Raw genomic sequence first — 18304 nt, 5'->3', positions numbered from 1 at the left:
GCAGGGCTGCCCTTTGTCACCGGTTCTGTTCATTATTTTTATGGACAGAATTTCTAGGCGCAGCCAGGGGCCGGAGGGAGTCCGGTTTGGGGACCACAGGATCTCGTCTCTGCTTTTTGCAGACGACATTGTCCTGTTGGCCCCATCAAACCAGGACCTCCAGCGTGCACTGGGGCGGTTTGCAGCCGAGTGTGAAGCGGCTGGGATAAGAATCAGCACCTCCAAGTTCGAGGCCATGGTTCTCAGTCGGAAAAGGGTGGCTTGTTCCCTTCAGGTTGGTGGAGAGTTCGTGCCTCAAGTGGAGGAGTTCAAGTATCTTGGGGTCTTGTTCACAAGTGGGGGAAGGATGGAACGGGAGATTGATAGGCGGATCGGTGCAGCTTCTGCAGTAATGCGATCAATGTATCGGCTTGTCGAGGTGAAGAAGGGGCTGAGCTGTAAGGCAAAGCTCTCAATTTACTGGTCAATCTACGTTCCGACTCGAGGTGTTCCAGGCATGTCCCACCAGGAGGAGGCCCTGGGGGAAGACCCAGGACACGCTGGAGGGACTATGTCTCTCAGCTGGCCTGGGAACGCCTTGGCATTCCCCCGGAGGAGCTGGAGGAAGTGTTTGGAGAAAGGGAAGTCTGGGCATCTTTGCTTAGACTGCTGCCCCTGCGACCCAGTTCCGGATAAGCGGAGGAAAATGTATGGATGGATAAACAGACATGTAACCAGTGAAGAAGGTAATATGGTAGCACAGTTATAGATTGCATTAATAGCTTCTCTTTTAAGTTTTTTTTTTCTTGTTTGATTATGTTGCGGTGGTCACCAAGTTGCCACCACTTAATCAGGTATCAGCTACTTTTTCTTTATGACATGTACTTGATTTTTTGTTGCATTTAACATACTGGACATAGAAACTCAACAGTTTAACTTGGCTTGGCCTGTTAACTTGATATTAGCAATCAGAATCTCAGATATCACACTACATTCCATTTCAAGTCAGACATAGGAAGTTCCCCCTGCTGAAATTTTTGACCTCTTAACTCTATGTTCCCCAGTGTTCGGGCGTAGTAGAGAAACCCATGAGACGGATAAACAGCTGCACTTCCTAAGTAAGTTCATGTCTATGTTTTATGAATAATCACTTATGATTACACATTGTTTTTATAATTTAACTGCAAATGTAACTAAACAATGCTTTTCAATATCTTAAAACACTAAATCTGAATGCAAAGCTCCATCTGGAACATCACTACCTCCTTATGTGGTGCACCAAAGTGAGTGCTGATTGGAGATAAGGAGGATCTGACTGTAATCACCATCATTTTGATTAGTAACTGTAATTTAATTACATATTTTTCTCAGTAACTGATTACAATGACATTTAATTTGCGATTTGATAGTTACACATAACCAATTACTCCCCAACACTACACACATCCCACAGTGCTAAACAACTGCTAAGATATATTAAACCAAGCTCGCCGTAGGATGAAGGGCACCTACCAGTGCAGCTGTTGTTTTTATGCATTAAATAAAGTCAAACTGTTCCTTTGTATCTGCCAAGCATATTGTCAAATTTGTCTTGCTAGGAGCAGCCATTTCTTGCATATTAAAGCTGTGGTGATACACTGAATAGATTACTTCTGCCAGGCTTATTCATAAACAATAACCGCATGCTGCAATATGTAATAAAAAACATGACAATGACCAAAGGCCTGATGGGAATCACAATGTGACTCATTTCTGGCAGTATACATCCATTCCTCTCTATCTCTGTCCAATTATCCATGTCTTTCAAACTTTATCTCCACCTTTATCCACTGTGTCTATGCTACTTTGCAGAGATGATAACATTTTGTAATGGCAGTCGAATTGACAGTCCCATTAAGTTCAAGACTTCACAATATCAAGTACTTTGAGAGTATAGTGGTGCTCAAGCAGAATGCTAACTTGCATTGCTAATGGCAACGCTAACATGTTGACATTTAACCCTTCCACCGTCCTCAGGCAAAAATGTTCATTTTGTTTGTTTGTTTTTTTTTGTTTGGTGATCATATTGGCTGTGTTGCAGCTTATGACATGAAATTTGGAAGGAAAGTTTTTTTTTAGTAATATTTTTGAAATCCAGTGTCGTTTACTCTTAAATGTCATTTATACTCTTTTTATGCATTTTGTACCCTCCTAACACCCTCGTGGCCAGAAATGTACGTGTACAAAAATTATAAAATCATCATACATCAATATTTTTTCTGCTTTTTTTCATAAATCTCTTAAACACACAAAAAAATTCTTGGGCCCCCTGGTAGTCACACTGTTCCATAATATGACAAGGCAAAAACATAAGAATTTCATGCATCAGTCTACAATGGGAAAAAGGTTGAATCTGGTGAAATACAATAAAAATGTCAAATATCACTACATTTCTTCAAAATGAAATGCTACCATTACAGAATGCATGGTTTTCTACTGTAATGGCAGTGAGATGAAAAAATGTGGTTTCAGTGGAAGTCAATGGGGCATTTTTGGCCATGAAGGTGTCAGGAAGGACTATCTGGCACTATATAAAAATACTAATGCAATCAAATCAATTTTGTTGCTAATTTTTGGCATATTCAAGAGTCCAATAACCACTGAAATCCCATCCTTCTACTATTTATTATATGAAAAATAATTCATTTTTAGTGTTTTTTGTAATAAATAATTCATAATTCAAATTAATAACTGGCATTTAAAGGGTTAACAAAATCCTGAGAATGATTGAATGTTTGGTAGTTTTGAACAAGTCTGAAGTTGTTTAAGAGATTTATGAAAAAAAGTTGGTGTGATGATTTTATAACAATTTATGTACATGTACATTTTTGGCCACGAGGGTGTTGGGAGGGTAGTATAATCAAGGAGGGTGGAAGGGTTAAGTATGTTTATCAGCTCATTTTATTGTGTTAAAATTTGCTTATTAGTACTGAACACAAGGTACAGATGAGATGGAGCAGATAGGACTGTTGTTCTATGGGTGCGTCTTTGGTCATAAAGCAAGTTAATAAATCTATCAAAAAGCTGTTGAAATGTCTCAGCCTGGACCAAAGTGGTGTAGTGACTGACAGACACTGCCATCCCTAGAGTCACACAGCTGACCTGGCTAAAAACTAGAAAAAAATTCCGTACATGACGGCTTATTTAACTACTGTAAAATGTGCTCAATTTTCACTGCATGGGGGTTATGGCAATAAACATGTTTTATGATATGGTAATGATAGGAAACAAGACTTCATGAATACGCTGCAAAGTTGAGAAGTGATGGTCAGACTGGGGTCTTTAAATAGGGACAGTTCACATTTTCAGGAAGCCTGCCATAGACAGTGGGAGTCCTTTCAGTCCACTGAAAAATATTCTCCTTCAGAGTTTTGATGTTAAAATAACTGGTACCAAGTAAAGTCACAAGTTCATAACCATTAATTTACTAATACACTGCAGTTCCTGGAATGTTTGGATGAACTGAGATGACTCCCAGGTCAAGATAATTCACATTTAACAAACAGAACAATTCTCCTGTCTTTAAAACATCCAGAGTTAGCTTTATTACATCTACACAGTGATTATTAAAACCCCTAAATGCACATTACTGTAGTCAAACTCACTGGGATGCAACACAGGCAAGTATAAGGAACATAGGCCAACAAACATAGCTGATACATTTGAGCCCTCTTAAATCTCTCCTCTGTTCCTCTGTGTTTACTACGCATCATGTTATTTCCTGTTAATAATAGCTCAATCGATTCCATTTGTGGTGGTCTGCAGGGACATTGCTCCTTGCACAAAATCAAGCTCTGAACAGAAGTGATAAGAGAACAGACACAGTGTGTGAGAATGTGTCATTCCACATTTCTGGTGACATTATTCTTATTTTGTGAGAGAAAGTCTCCTTTAACAAACCCCTACAGTCTGCAAAGCCACTGAAACCACATCCTGGGGTTTCTTAACAGAATGTTAATCTGGTAACAGGGCCACATAGAGCTATGATGTGTTGTGTAATTCCTAAAGGCAGCAGTATCATATATCAGTGAGCACAGCATGAAAAAATAGGAGGTGAGGTGAGGTAAGGTAAAAAGAAACAAGAGAGGAGGAGGAAAGGAGGACTTAACTGGGTACTGTAAGATGCACAGTGTAATCTGGATAACAGCAAAAAAACAAAGGTCAGTGAATCATCTCCTTGCAGAGGGACTGTGAAGCTCCTCAGACTGCACAGGCAGTTGCAGACACACACACACACACCCACAAGTATAAAAGTCCCCCCAAAAAATACATAGCTCAACAATACAGTGATCCATCACAATTAAGTAGCTGTAAACCTAATGTAACCCAAGCACCCAATCTATCAGAGAGCTGCCGGTTGCCTCTGTTCTCCCATAGTTTAAATCCCTCTGCTGAATACTGGAATATCACTAAAACATACACTTACAGTAAATCATCAGATCTACACCCTGCCTGCTGTATAATTCATTCCTAGTCACATCCAACTCAGTGATTGAGAGTGATTGTTTTAGCAGTACAGCTAACCAGTGCAGGTCTTCACCTACACATATATGCACAGCAAGTCCATCAGACATTTACTATATCATGAGAAGCTTGATGTTGTGTGCAGAATGTCTGAGGCAGTACTAGACATAAAGTTTATTATTTAATGTGTTACAATAAATATATAATTATGGACTTTTTAAAAATCGTTTCTTAGTACAAAATGTATAAAGTTAAAAACCTGCATTTCCTGTAGAAATTAAGAAAAAAAGGAAGGAAGGATATAAATATAGCGTATACCACAAATCTGACTAGATCCCTGTTCAATATCACTAAAATGTTAAATGATCCAACACTGTAACATCTTGCAGTAACTGTAACTTGAAGTTTAAGGTGTTTTATCTTATGTATAAAAAACTATTTAGATAGACTACATTGAAAATATGGGCCACAAAGTATGCCTGCGACTACTGTGACAAGATTGCAGACTGTAATATTTACTGTTCTGCACAGTACTGCATGACTACAACTGCTATGTATTTATATTTTTATGAATACAAAGTACAGTGTATATAGTAGTGCTGCAGATTATTGTTTTATGATATTAGATCATTTGACAGAGGCGTTCCTGCAACAGGCCATAACATTTTAGCTGAGAAGAGAAGGCAAAGGCCTCATCAAGAGGTCAAATTGGTTCCTGTGCACCCACCAGGGACATGCTCCACTATCACAGAGGAGGTGACCCTGGACTCAAATAACCAATAGCAGAAGAGCTGCCACAGGAAAACAGAGGGGGAACCACAGGATGTGGCCTGGGTAGGAACATGTTTGGAGAGAGTGTTCTTTTTGGCAAAAGGTAGGTCTCTCATTTGTTTCTGGGGCCTCGATGACAACCCTGCTGCTTTCCTGTTTTCGTCCCTGACGCAGGCCTCAGGTTAACAGGGACAGATAAAACATGAGAACATAAACATTGCTCAGGAAGTCACATCAAGAATGATTCAGGTAAAATTTCATTCATCTCAAAGACTAGTGAACGCCAAAACAGCAAAAGTGGGGAATGCGATGAGGCAGTTTTAATTTATTTAAATGTACAGTATGTGAAAGTATTTGACCAGCGAGATCACAGAAGGAACTCACACAAACAGTGGGTGGCAATGACCATGGAAGCCAGCAGGTGGCAATCTTCCTATCGATCACAGGCTCTGGAGAGTTTCAGAGGATGGTAATGACAATGTCATGGCAGATCAGTTATCAGTTCCACAGTAAATAAACCATGCACTCTCACAGTGCAGTTTGTCAGAGATTTATCAAATGCAACATAGGACAAAATGTCCACAAAACATTTTATCTCACGGTAAACCAGGTGACAATTATGTGCTCAAAACTGATTTTGGAACAGGACTTTTCTGAACAAACTCTCATTTGTTCAGGTCTATGCCTGTCTACAATCACATTATAAAGCTGTGAACGGATCAGGCTTTGAATTACCCTTCCCACTGAGCCTGACATGCAAAGTCTAACTGAATGGCTGTCAGGCTCTTATGGCATCAGCGTGACATTATATCCATATTGCTGATTTTATCAGCCCACACCATTGTTGTTTGCCCTTGGTCTATGTCTTTCATTTCCCTTGTAGTCACAAAACGGATCCAAAATTATTATTATTATTGCACTGAGAAGGAAATCAACAAATGTCTGGGAAGGAAATTGTACCTACACTGTCTGGAACTCCAATGTAATACCTGCATGCAAATACAAATTATTTTCAGTAAATGTACTATAAAGTGAATCTTTGTATTGCTTTCACATGGTTTGTTTGTTTTCTTTGCACAAATGCAGTCTGGAATCAAATTAAATTCATAATGCACTTGGATATAGCTGCATTTTGAGTGTTGTTTAACAGATTACTTAACATTCATGCAGGTGAAACACAAGACATAATAGTCTACACTTTCCCAGCCACAGTATGATGATAATTTAAAGTGGACTTCTGCAGTGTAAAGGGATAATTTTGAAAAAAGGACAAGGCTGGTTAATAAAACAGAATGGAAACCTGTGTCTGTGAACTCTGCACCGAAACCATTTTCCTGGTTCATGCACACTGGTCAGCATTTCTCCTGTCAACAAATTACTGATAGTTGTGATAGTTGAGCAAGACTGTGCAGAACAGGCAGCAGTGTTGATGCTGAGAAGACAGCTGTGATTGGTCCGTCTCTGTGGGTGTTTCCGCATTCCGCAAACAGCTGTCGGCAGAAGCGCGAATTGGGAAGGGGACTGTCGCACCTACGAAAGAATAAACCTTCTCAGTCATTCCCAGGGGAGTAACTGTCCATCGCCAGGGAGCAGGGATGCCTTATATGCTCATCACTACGCAGATCCGACTGGTGTGTATCCTGTATCTGTAGACTACTTGTGTCATGACTGTAGGAGGAGGAGAAGACGCGCTCGAGTTGGAGATTCAGGGATTGATTTACAACATTACGCGTACTACTGATCAGTTAGGGTGGTCGTGTGCAGATTATTGTTATACAGTGGCCTATGCTGAAAAAAAACGAACGGTCAAGGCCTACAAAAAGAGAAGCAGCGTGCTTGTTTTATTTCCCAGCTAGGAAGGAACGTTCCCAGAACATTTAGTAACATTCTCTAATAACGTAATAATGTAATCGGGACGTTCTTGTAACAAAAGATTTGTAGCTGGGTTGCCACGGCGCCCGAAATTAAAAGCACATGTTGCTCAGATTGCAGCCTCTTGATGCGCATGTCCATTTTGTTTGGACTACTCGAGCAACCTAATTCTATAGCCTCTGAGTATTTGGTCATCTATTTTTAGATTGTCCAGATATGATCCGCACCTGCCAGAGGGCTGCAGGTATAGCCAGTGTTATGTAGCCAGAGCTGCACAAATAACAGGCAGCAGATATGGTTTTAGCAAATAAATTGTTTCTAATTGTTGAAAATAAATTATAAACCATACAGATAATGCAGAACATTGTTGTCTTTCAGGAAACTGGTCCAACAAATGTGGGAGATGAATATTCTGATCCAGCTATTATGAATTACCTGGGAGCAAGAAAAACAACCATGCTGGGAAACAACTTGTGAGTACTGACAGTTTTTGTAGAAAGTGGCTACTCAAGATGGGCAACAGCTGAAGACAAAATGAGACACAGTTTGGCTCATGCGGTCATCTACAAACACACCAAGACTTTATTGTCTCTCATACAGAATCATGATTTGATCGCATCCCAGTCACCATACTCTAAAAAGGAAGAAGTAAACTGTAATGGCACGTTTCCAGTAGGGAGCTCCAAACAGTCCATATGGGAAACACATATTTACAGCGGTGTTTCTTTCACTGTGAAGTTTAACATGTCTGTTTTGCTGTCAGAGCTGAGATCAGGTAACATGGAAAGAAAAAAAACTCCCAACATGTTTGAGGAAGGCTGCTTCTTTGTAGATTTAGAATAAACCATTCAAAGCTGACAGAATACAGATCAGGGAAGTGTTGTCTTTGGCAGTGTGATTCAAATGCTGCTGGGAAATCAACCAGGAAGCGGACAAGCACCCAAACAATTAGCAACATTCTACTTTCCAAGTTTACTGAAAGAAGGAGAAAGCCCACATCTGTGGAAAGTACATTAATTTCTGTTTATGCTCATTTAGTTCCGAGTACCATGTGGACGACCCGCCTCGCCTGGTGTTAGACAAGCTGGAGAAGATTGGCTTTCGCGTGCTGACGATGACAGGAGTGGGACAGACGCTGGTTTGGTGCCTACACAAGGAGACCGAGTGACTGGTCATGGACCAAGTCTTGACTGTATCAAAATACCTCTATCTCTTCAGAAAGGATGAACGAATCACGCCGAAAAGTGCTGTCAACTTTTTTATAACTTTGGTTCTCTGCTCTACATTTGCAAAGTGAAAATAAAGTTTGAAAGTTGAGATTATCCTGGATGCAAGGTTTCGGATTACCTTGAACAGGTGATGATAGGTCCCCAATTTCAGGGAAATAGTAAATCTCTATTCCAGAGATTTTATGACCCTTTGCCCATAGTGCCCAAATTCTGCCTGTGCAAAAGGCCTCATCCAGTTCTTTCTTCTGAATAAATAAATAAAATACTCATTTGTACTTGCAGCACAGCTTTTTTTGTAAGTTTATTATATGCTTAAGATTAAGATATATAATTATATAGATTGCTTGTTTACTTAGTAAAAAAGAAAACATGCAATCCATATGTTTACCACTGAAGAAAATTAAACATGTATTTAGCTGTCTGCTAATCCATCAAAGAGACGCTTATCAAATATCACATGTAAAAACAAAAAGATTAACATGTTTGTACTGCGAGCTCTTGCAGCTCTGTGACACCTTACTTGTAATAAATCTACTTTAAACCGACTTCAGACTGTCCAGAATGCTGCTGCGAGGCTCCTCACAGGAACCTCTAGATCAGCTCATATCACTCCGGTTTTGTACTCACTTCATTGGCTACCAGTCAAGGTCAGAGTTGGTTTTAAAATTTTAGTGCTGACGTTTAGAGCACTACATGGGCAGGTCCCCCAGTATATTACTGATTTGTTGGTTCCACATTCTCCCAAACGTACTCTTCGTTCCTCAAATCAGCCCCTTTTGTTGGTCCCAAAAACTCGCTTTAAATCTCAGGGGGACCTGTCTTTTAAGGCGGTTGCTCCAAGATTGTGGAATGCTCTGCCCTTGTCTTTACGTATGGCCGAATCTGTTGAGGGTTTTAAAAAGCAGCTGAAGACACATTTATTTAGACAGTTTTTTAATTGAATGAGTTTACAGATTTTTATGATCTGTTTTTATTCTGTTATTTGAATTGCTTTTAGGTTTTATCTATATTATTCGTGCTGATTATTATTATTACTATTCTGTGATGTTGTGAAGCACTTTGTGATATTGTCTGTGAAAAGTGCTATATAAATAAAGTTTACTTACTTACTTACCTTACACGGATGTTGCAAGCCCCGATCCTGGGCACTAGCACTGCAGGTACATGTCATGATCCTACCCCTCCCTGCTTCCAGCTCACCCAGACTCCTGGTAACATCACCTCATTTAACACAGTGGTTTCACCTGCGCCTTAATCCTGCTCACCTGTTTCCCACAGTATATAGCAGCTCCTCACTCTGTGGGGAGCTGCCAGATTGTTCTATGCCCCGTCTAGACTTTCCAGCGTTACTAACTCTTGTGCCTGACTACCTGGAGATCGACACCCTGGTTGTTACACCGACCTGTGAGTTTGCCTCTCCCCTCTTGTCCACCTGCTCTCCTGATACCGACATCCTGCCTAAACCGACCTGCGATCCTGCCTTGCCTACCCTGCTGCCTTGCTGGAGAGTACGACCTCGGACCGAACTGACCCTGCTTCCTGGCTTGTCCCTGAAAGACTGTTACTGTTTCTGCCTGTGTCAAAGAGATATTAAAACCAGTTCTACTGTCGCAGCTTGCTGGCTCTTTAATAGGGTTCACACACCTACCTCCACGGGAGCTGTGCACTCCTGATCCGTGACAGTACACAGCATGCAGGAATCTGAGAGCCAAAAACACTGGGAGGTTTCATTATAGCCCCAGGTCTCCCAGCATCTGTTTGAGGCCAGCCCAGATGACTAACCTGTAAACTAGAAACTTTGCCAGCCAGCTTGCAGCCAAACTCTTACCTGCTGCCTCATACATGACTTAACATCTACCTGCACACTACTGTTTGCATATACCAGCATGGCAGCTTTGATTCAAATAATGTAAGGAAAACTGGGGGGTAAGATGCTACGATGAAGATTCCAAGGCTCTGTTCAGATTGTTGATAGAACAGAGCATACAACAGGCTCATCTTCTAATCCTGGTTCACATGCAGCACAAGACCCAGTGGGCTTGGGGCAGGGTTGGCAGTAAATGCATTTCCTGTAATTACATTTCTTCTGTTGTCATTTGGACAAAGTTTGTGTGTTTCTGGGCTTTTTTTCTACATTGCTGGGATATGAAAAAGACTGTGTTTAAACAAAAGCATGTGATGAGGGGATTTTGCAGGCGGAGAGGAGCAGATGTCTCCCACAACACCACTGCACTCCACAGCTGGACATTCTGTAACAGAGCCACAACTAGGCAGAGCAGGGTTGGAAGTTGCAAAACTGCCATGTGGCTCCTAAATAACACCATGACAAGAAAAAGCCCCACCACACAGGCCAGCAAATAGAGACACAGGATTACACCATAGCCCCCCAAGGGACAGGAGAGTAAGACTATTCTGATAGACAGATGTTCCACAGGCAGAGGACCTTGTTACAAAAGAGGGTGACCACATCAGTCTAACACTGTAAGGTCTGACCTAATGTGGGTCACTGAGCTGTGGCATGTCACTTTAGAGAGCATAAATAAGCAAAACACCTCAGCATAGGGCCCACTGGAGGGTCGTGACCCCCAGATGGAAAACCCCTGGCCTCCATTATTTTGTGCATGGTTTGAGTAGGTGATCTTAGAGATTACATACATAGAAATATTTAAGTCACAAATCTACAAATAACATCCTAGAGCTCAGTGAACAGCCTTGAAACTGTACAGTCCACAAGATTTCTTCAGCCTGGAGTAGGGCTTTAGATATATTGTATACAATGGCCCAGGGAACAATTGTCCCTAAACCACCAGATCTGCAAGAGATGGCCTTCAGAGTATGTTCATTTTACATCACAGGGGCCATAGGAATTCCCATAAAAGTCTACCAAGTGATCAAATTGCAAACAGATTCCTGGTTTAACCCGGGGGATCAATTATTTCTGCACAGTCACATCGCGGGGTCCGTGGCTGGAATTGCTGCAACACTCAACTTATTTTACAGTATCCACATGACAGAGGAGAATGATTTTTACATTCCACGCAGATGGCTACAACAATGATGGAATGAGTTGTCACCGCTACCCAAATTACATTACTTTTGATTATGTGTAGTGTTACACGGCCAATCTCCTCAGGCTCTTTTACAACACAGTGAACAAAGACTGAAAACTCACTCTAACCTCTAAAGATTTTACAATAACTTACCAACAAAGTTACTTCTCAGCAGGAGTGCATTAGATGTTACAATAGCCATGTTGTATGATGATGCATGAGCCACATTACAATATTCTTGATGTGCTAAGGTAATGTTATACACTGAACACAGATTATAATCTCCCAAACTGCCAGAAAAACTAAGAAAATGTAAAATATTATGTAACAAACACCTGTTGGTCTTAGGTTTTTTTTTTTACTTTTATGGCACAAAATAGACAGTCAAGTAAACAGACTAATGCCTAAAAAACTCAGCTAAATTTTAAAGGCATCTGAAACTAACAGAACTGTTTATTTTGAAGAATACATACACACACACACACAAACACACACACATATACATATATACACACACATGCTGAACAAAAATGATGGTACCTCTAGAATGGATTGAAAATAATTTGGCCATAGAGACATGTTAAACTAAAGTGCGTCCTCTAATTAGCATCACAGGTGTTTTCAAACTTGTAATCAGTCAGTCTGCCTATTTAGAGGGTGAGCTGTGCCGTTTTGTATTATGGTGTGTACCACACTGAACATGGACCACAGAAAGCTAAGGAGAGAGTTGTCTCAGGAGATTAGAAAGAAAATTATAGACAAACATGTTAAAGGTAAAGGCTATAAGACCACCTCCAAGCAGCTCGATGTTCCTGTGACTACAGTGGCACATATTATTCAGAAGTTTAAGGTCCACGGTACTGTAGCCAACCTCCCTGGACGTGCAGCAAACAGACTTGGTTCCGCTTGGAGGCGGCTGTGGCTCAGGAGGTAGAGCGGGTCGTTTCCTAACCGGAGGATTAGCAGTTCGATTCCCAGCTTGTCCAGTCAACATGTTGAAGTGTCCTTGAGCAAGACACTTTGCTCCTGGTGATGTCACCGGTGTTTGGGAGTGCAAATGGGTGAATGGCCAAATAGTGTGAAAGCGCTTTGAGTGTGCTGTAAAGCATAGAAAGGCGCTATACAAATATAAGACCATTTACAAGTATGAAGACTATTGCAGGAAACTCGTGTGTTTTTAGATGGTTGTAATTCAGATATAGAGCTGGCCAATGCTCTTAATGTTTTTTTTTTTTTGTCGTTTTGATTCTTTTGATTTCAGTACTGAAACCCAGCAACTGAAACAGAGACTTAAAGACTCTTTGCATCTTAACATTGAGCTGCAAGATGTCAAAAAGGCATTCTGTGCTGTAAAAGTGAATAAACGTTGTGGCCACGAATAATGTATGTGGGCGCCTAGTGAAGTTCTGTGTACATGAATTAAGTCCTGTGTTTCAGTACATTTTTAATAAGTCTTTGCAGACATAATATGTGCCTAAGCTCTGGAAAGATGCTGTTGTTATCCCTGTTTTTAAAACCAGTCGTCCTATAATTATGAATGATTTTAGACCAGTCGCTCTGACTTCGGTATTAATGAAGACTTTTGAGAGACTGGTCAGATCGAAGGCCCTGAGGCAGACTGAACAGGTATTGGATCCTCTGCAGTTTGCATATAGGCCTCATAGGGGAGTGGAGGATGCTACAATCACTCTGCTAAATATGCTTAATAGACATTTGGATCAAAGTGGGACACATGCCAGGCATTTATTTGTGGACTTTTCTTCCGCCTTTAATACTATTCAGCCCCACATTTTAATTGATAGGCTTTTACAACAATTCAATGTGAGTAATAACCTGGCGGGTTGGATTTTAGAATTTTTAACTAATCGTACACAGAGAGTTAGGGTCAATAGTGTATTGTCTGATCGAAGGGGTTCGTCTACTGGATCTCCCCAAGGGTGTGTGCTGTCACCATTACTTTTTATTTTTTATACAAATATGTGTCAGAGTAGATGGGACAATAGAACAATCATAAAGTATGCTGATTATAATAACTTGATGGGATACAAATGCAAGCACGCTGGTCGGTTTCAACACTTTACTGAACAACTGCACAACTGTACACAGTGAACACTTGTCTCACAAACTGACTGCCCAAAAACCCGGGGAACTACTGGTCCCGTGATAGTGCCCTACATAACATGTTCCCCCAAGATGCCTAACTAAGGTTCCTAGCTCCCAATTCAACAGCCTCAAACTATAACACTGATGATGCAGTTATTGCCAGTCTTCTTAGGGATGGTGAAAATAGCCACGGTTCAGTTGTGGATGATTTTGTTGGCTGGTGTGAGGAGTCCTACCTGCAACTAAACTTAGCAAAAATTAAAGATATGCTTATTGATTTCAGAAAGAAACCTCACAGGCAGGAAGTCACTTTAAAGGGCAGACTATTGAGTCTGTGAAATCATAGAAATACTTTGGGACGATCATTGATAATAAATTGAGTTTTGAAGAGAATTGTGAAAGGGTGTGTAAAAAGGGTCAGCAACATCTACATTGTTTAAGGAAACTCGCACACTTTCACATTGATTGAACTTTAATATGTTTTATCAAGCTTTTATTGAATCTATTTTATCATTTTCCTTGGTGTCATGGTTTGGTCAGATACCTCTAAGACAGAGGACAGCCTTAGATCGAGTAGTTAAGTGGTTTAGTTGGGGAGTCTAAGCCAAGTGTGGCAACCCTGTATAGTAGACAAGTACAGAGGATGGCTACTTCTATTTTAAAAGATGATTCCCATCCCCTGTACTGCTATTTTTTGCTTCTCCCTTCTGGCTGGAGGTTTGTAGTTCTGAGTTGTAAAACTAAGCGATATAAATGTAGCTTTGTCCCTGTTGCTGTTATAGAGCTGAATAAGCTGCAGTAATACATTGTATAATATGATTTTTAGGTTTTTGTTTTTATGTGAGGTTTGTATCTTTTAATGTGCTGATGGGTGGAGTTATGAGTATTTCTATTTCTACTACGTTCAGGGTATGTGTGTGGTGTTTATGTTTGTGGAATTTTGTGAATGTTTAAGGGTGCCATCTGATCTGACTGCAAAACAAATCTACCTACGGGTATAAATAAAGTAACCAACCAACCAACATATGTATATATACACAGTATGTACATGACAGTCTATAAAATATGGCCTCACAAAATAGTGTGCAGCCATCCCTACAGCCTGAGAGTTGGGAGTCCTACCTCCTGGAAAACACAGAATCCTGCAGGCGGCCTCACTTCTTCTCTGCTCTGCATGTCCCTCAGTCACCCTAGGCTGTCAATAAAGGGACATCACTGGCAAATGAAAACCACTCATTAAAAAACATTTTAACTTATTAAAAAGCTTTATTTTGCCACATAGTGTGTTACATATAAAAATAATAAAACATAAGGGGGTTTATGAACCTAAAGCTTCAACCAGATATTCATATAATAGTGAAAGGCTGGTGCCACACTGGGTCTGGCCGTGCTATGATCTGGCAGCATCCTCCTCATCTTCTCTCTGCATTTGTTCTATGAGTCTCTGCCGCTCAGCGGCCTGCCTCATCCTCATCATCACCACGCTCTCATAGTCTCGCTCATTTGTCAGGGAGCTCTGCAGGAGAGACAGATATATAATACCAAGTAGGTGACACAGAGAAGTTATAATGTGAAAAATGGTAAAACAAGGACCGCATAAAGTACAAAGTATAATGTTTATTCCCAGTCTGTGTCTGTTCTATCTTTAATACAGACAATAATCAAGGAACATGTCTAATAAGCCATTACATGCATAAAGGACTTAAACATGTCTGTTTTATATCATGACAACAGCGACACAGAGAATGACAACCCTTTCGCCGTCTGTTTGCTTTCACAACCAGGCACGTGGGTGCAGTGAGGAGGAGAGGCAGACTCAGACAGATGCTCTCATCTCAGTTACCATCAACATGGCGGTAGGGTGAACACACATGCGAAGGCAGCCTGCAGAGCAATTGTAAGATTAATTCAGCTGCCTGATGTCATTAAACACCAAAATGAGGGCTGGCAGTCATCTTGGTGGCACTGTGTGTCTGTGATTTCTTTGAGGGGCTTGAGCATGAATCATGACATCGAGAGAGTCTCTTACTGTGGGTAGGAGAATTGGAAAGGGCAGCCACAGGCTAATGGCTAATCAAGTAGAGTGGACCATTCTCATACACACATAAGCGACCACACACATCCGGGCACAAGAAAAGGGATGCTAAAGAATTGAAGAGGCACTTCATATAGCATCTGAGAAGGATCATGCTTTTATGTGCACATTTGAAATACATGCACACATTTTAATACACAGGGAAGCCATGTGTCCACAGAGTAAGTGACTGTTTTATATGATTATACCCTGGAAGCCTGCTCAGCAAAGGGTCTCTCTAACAAGACAGTGAGCTGCAGGAGAGAGCAAGTGAATGTCTGCATGAAGGACAGAGAATGAATGAAAGTGATTTAAAGAGGGAAGTAGTTTTTGGTTAAAAATGGACTGTAAATGAACTGTTAATGGAGAGCTAAGGCATCTGGAAAACATCACAGGGACTCCAGCATCCATGTACTGAGAGGAAAAGGGTATGTGTGGAGGAAGAATAAAGGTGAGGATCTGTGAGGAAAAGATACCCCCCACACCTCTATCACCACCTGGGATTGAGGGAAGTTGCTATTATCATTCCAACAGCGTGAGGTCAAGCACTTGTCTGACACATAACTATGAAATATCACGCAAATGCCATTCACTAAATAAACAGCTGTTGCATTTTCAAATTATACAAAACACAAGCAAGTTGGTAAAAATGCTTCTTCCTCTTCAGCAAAGATATCTCTACTGCAGCCTGGCCTCTACTGGTCACTACAGTGAAGTGCACCTAAAAAGTTACAATTGGTCTGATTTATTTCCTACCCTGTGTGTTCACAGGCTGCACCAAGCTAATGATGTCTAGGAATTCTCCGAATTAACAGGTGCTTCATGGACAATGTGACTCATTACTTCTCAGAATGAGGGATGCTTCCTTGCCCATGGTGGTAACTTACAATATTACATATTTAACCCGTGCATCTGTGACTGTTGGCGTTACAGTAACACCAGGGCCCAGCGTGAGCGGAAAACCACAGAACACAAACAGTGGACCCCAGACGAAAGCTAAGAGAGGAGAGTACAAGGCCACGGCACAGGAAGGATGGTAGTAAAACACACATACACATGGGAAAGCTGAGGATTAGCTATGTCACATCAACACATGGCTAGGTCTCCAGACAACAAGCCCTAGCCTGATCCCTGGTCAGTAATGACATCATGATTACCACCAGTGCTGTGATTCAGGCAACTTAACACACACACACACACACACACACACTCTCTCTCTCTGTCTCTCACACACACAGCAGGAGGCATGTCTCAGTGCAGATGGCCACTGTGTTCCCGTGGCACAAGTTGTCATCAGATCAGCTGCACATTACACAGTTTCTGCATGTGTGTTTGTGTGAGTATGAGTGTGACTATGTAAGCACGAGTAAGTGTGTGTATATGCAAGTGTGTGGAGTGGGGTGGATTTAAGATGAGAGTGTCACTATCAAAAGACAAGATTTTTTTCCAGAAAATTGTCACAAATCAAAGAGGGAATCTCTTCCTCTAAAAAGGTTATGTCCTCATTTACTACTTTAGGATCAGAATCAGTTTATTGGCCAGGTGTGTTGGACACACAAGGAATTTGACTCTGGTACATCGGCTCTCAATGTGCAAACAGTAAACCAGCATAACGCTGTGTAATATAACAAAAATAAGCAGTATTTACAAGCAACAGAAAGTGAAAACAATGCAGAATAAGCAGTATGAACAGACAGTAACAATGCAGACAACAAAGGAGTGTTCATTAAAATGAGATAAATAGGGATAAAACAGAGTACTTAAGAACTAGAGACCTGTACAAGTCTGTATAATCTGTATGAGTTATATTTACAGGTATTGCATTGAGGGTTATTGTCCAATCATACTGTCGTGGGTTAAGTGTTCATCAGGGTGACAGCCTGGGGGAAGAAACTGTCCCTGTGCCTGGTTGTCTTGGCGCACAGTGACCTGTAACCCCGTCCAGAGGGGAGGAGTTCAAACAGATTGTGTCCAGGGTGTGAGGGGTCTGCAGTGATCCTCTCCGCCCTCCTTTTGACCCATGAGGTGTACAGGTCCTCCATGAAGGGCAGGCTCACACCAGTGACCTTTTCTGCAGTCCTGACTGTCCTCTGAAGTCTGTACTTGTCCTGTTTGGTTGCTGAGCCAAACCAGACAGTGATGGAGGTGCAGAGAACAGACTCGATGATTCCTCGGTAGAACTGTATCAGCTGCTCCTGGTTAGAAGGACAATTAATCTCTGCCAGGGACTACACAGTCCCAGCAATGTAGGGATGCCATGGTGCTTGGCATTCCATCTATGTCCCACATACAGTAGGTGACTTGAGGTCACTGTGTGTGCAAAGTGCATTCACCGGTGCGATGTTTGTAAGCTCACATCACAGTCGTGCTGGTCAACGGTGCTCCATCTTAATCAGGCTGTGTGTGCAAAGTGTGTGAGCAATCAGTAGGCGGCGCCAATGAGTGGGTGCACCACAGGTGTGAAGTAAGTCCCCTGTCATCTCCACAGTTTTGAGCGTGTTCAGCTCCAGGTTGTTACGGCTACACCACAGGACCAGCTGCTCAACTTCCCGTCTGTAGGGTGATTCGTCACCATCTCGGGTGAGACCTATGACCGTTGTATCATCAGCAAACTTTAGGAGCTTGACAGAGGGGTCCTTCGCGATGCAGTCGTTGGTGTAGAGTGAAAACAGCAGAGGGGAGAGCACACATCCCTGGGGGGCGCCTGTGCTTATTGTCCGGGT

General features: G+C 41.5%; 2 protein-coding genes across 2 annotated transcripts in view; one reads left to right on the top strand and one right to left on the bottom strand.

Moving 5' to 3' along the window:
• The first annotated feature begins 6680 nt into the window (after positions 1-6680).
• Positions 6681-10002, top strand: gchfr (GTP cyclohydrolase I feedback regulator). Its single transcript, XM_020614578.1, has 3 exons — positions 6681-6884; positions 7504-7598; positions 8164-10002. Exons 1-3 carry the CDS (start codon positions 6849-6851, stop codon positions 8291-8293), a joined length of 261 nt encoding a protein of 86 aa, XP_020470234.1. The 5' UTR covers positions 6681-6848; the 3' UTR covers positions 8294-10002.
• Positions 10003-14753: 4751 nt separating this feature from the next.
• dnajc17 (DnaJ (Hsp40) homolog, subfamily C, member 17) overlaps positions 14754-18304 on the bottom strand; it is a 37113-nt gene continuing 33562 nt past the window's right edge. The window contains exon 11 of the mRNA XM_020614554.1: positions 14754-15023. Within this exon, the coding sequence (XP_020470210.1) occupies positions 14898-15023 (126 nt within the window). The 3' untranslated portion in view covers positions 14754-14897. The remainder of the gene's footprint in view (positions 15024-18304) is intronic.

The sequence above is a fragment of the Monopterus albus genome, unplaced genomic scaffold, assembly GCF_001952655.1.
Source record: "Monopterus albus unplaced genomic scaffold, M_albus_1.0 scaffold147.1, whole genome shotgun sequence".
Classification (NCBI taxonomy): domain Eukaryota; kingdom Metazoa; phylum Chordata; class Actinopteri; order Synbranchiformes; family Synbranchidae; genus Monopterus; species Monopterus albus.
This window is presented reverse-complemented; position numbering and strand designations above follow the sequence as displayed.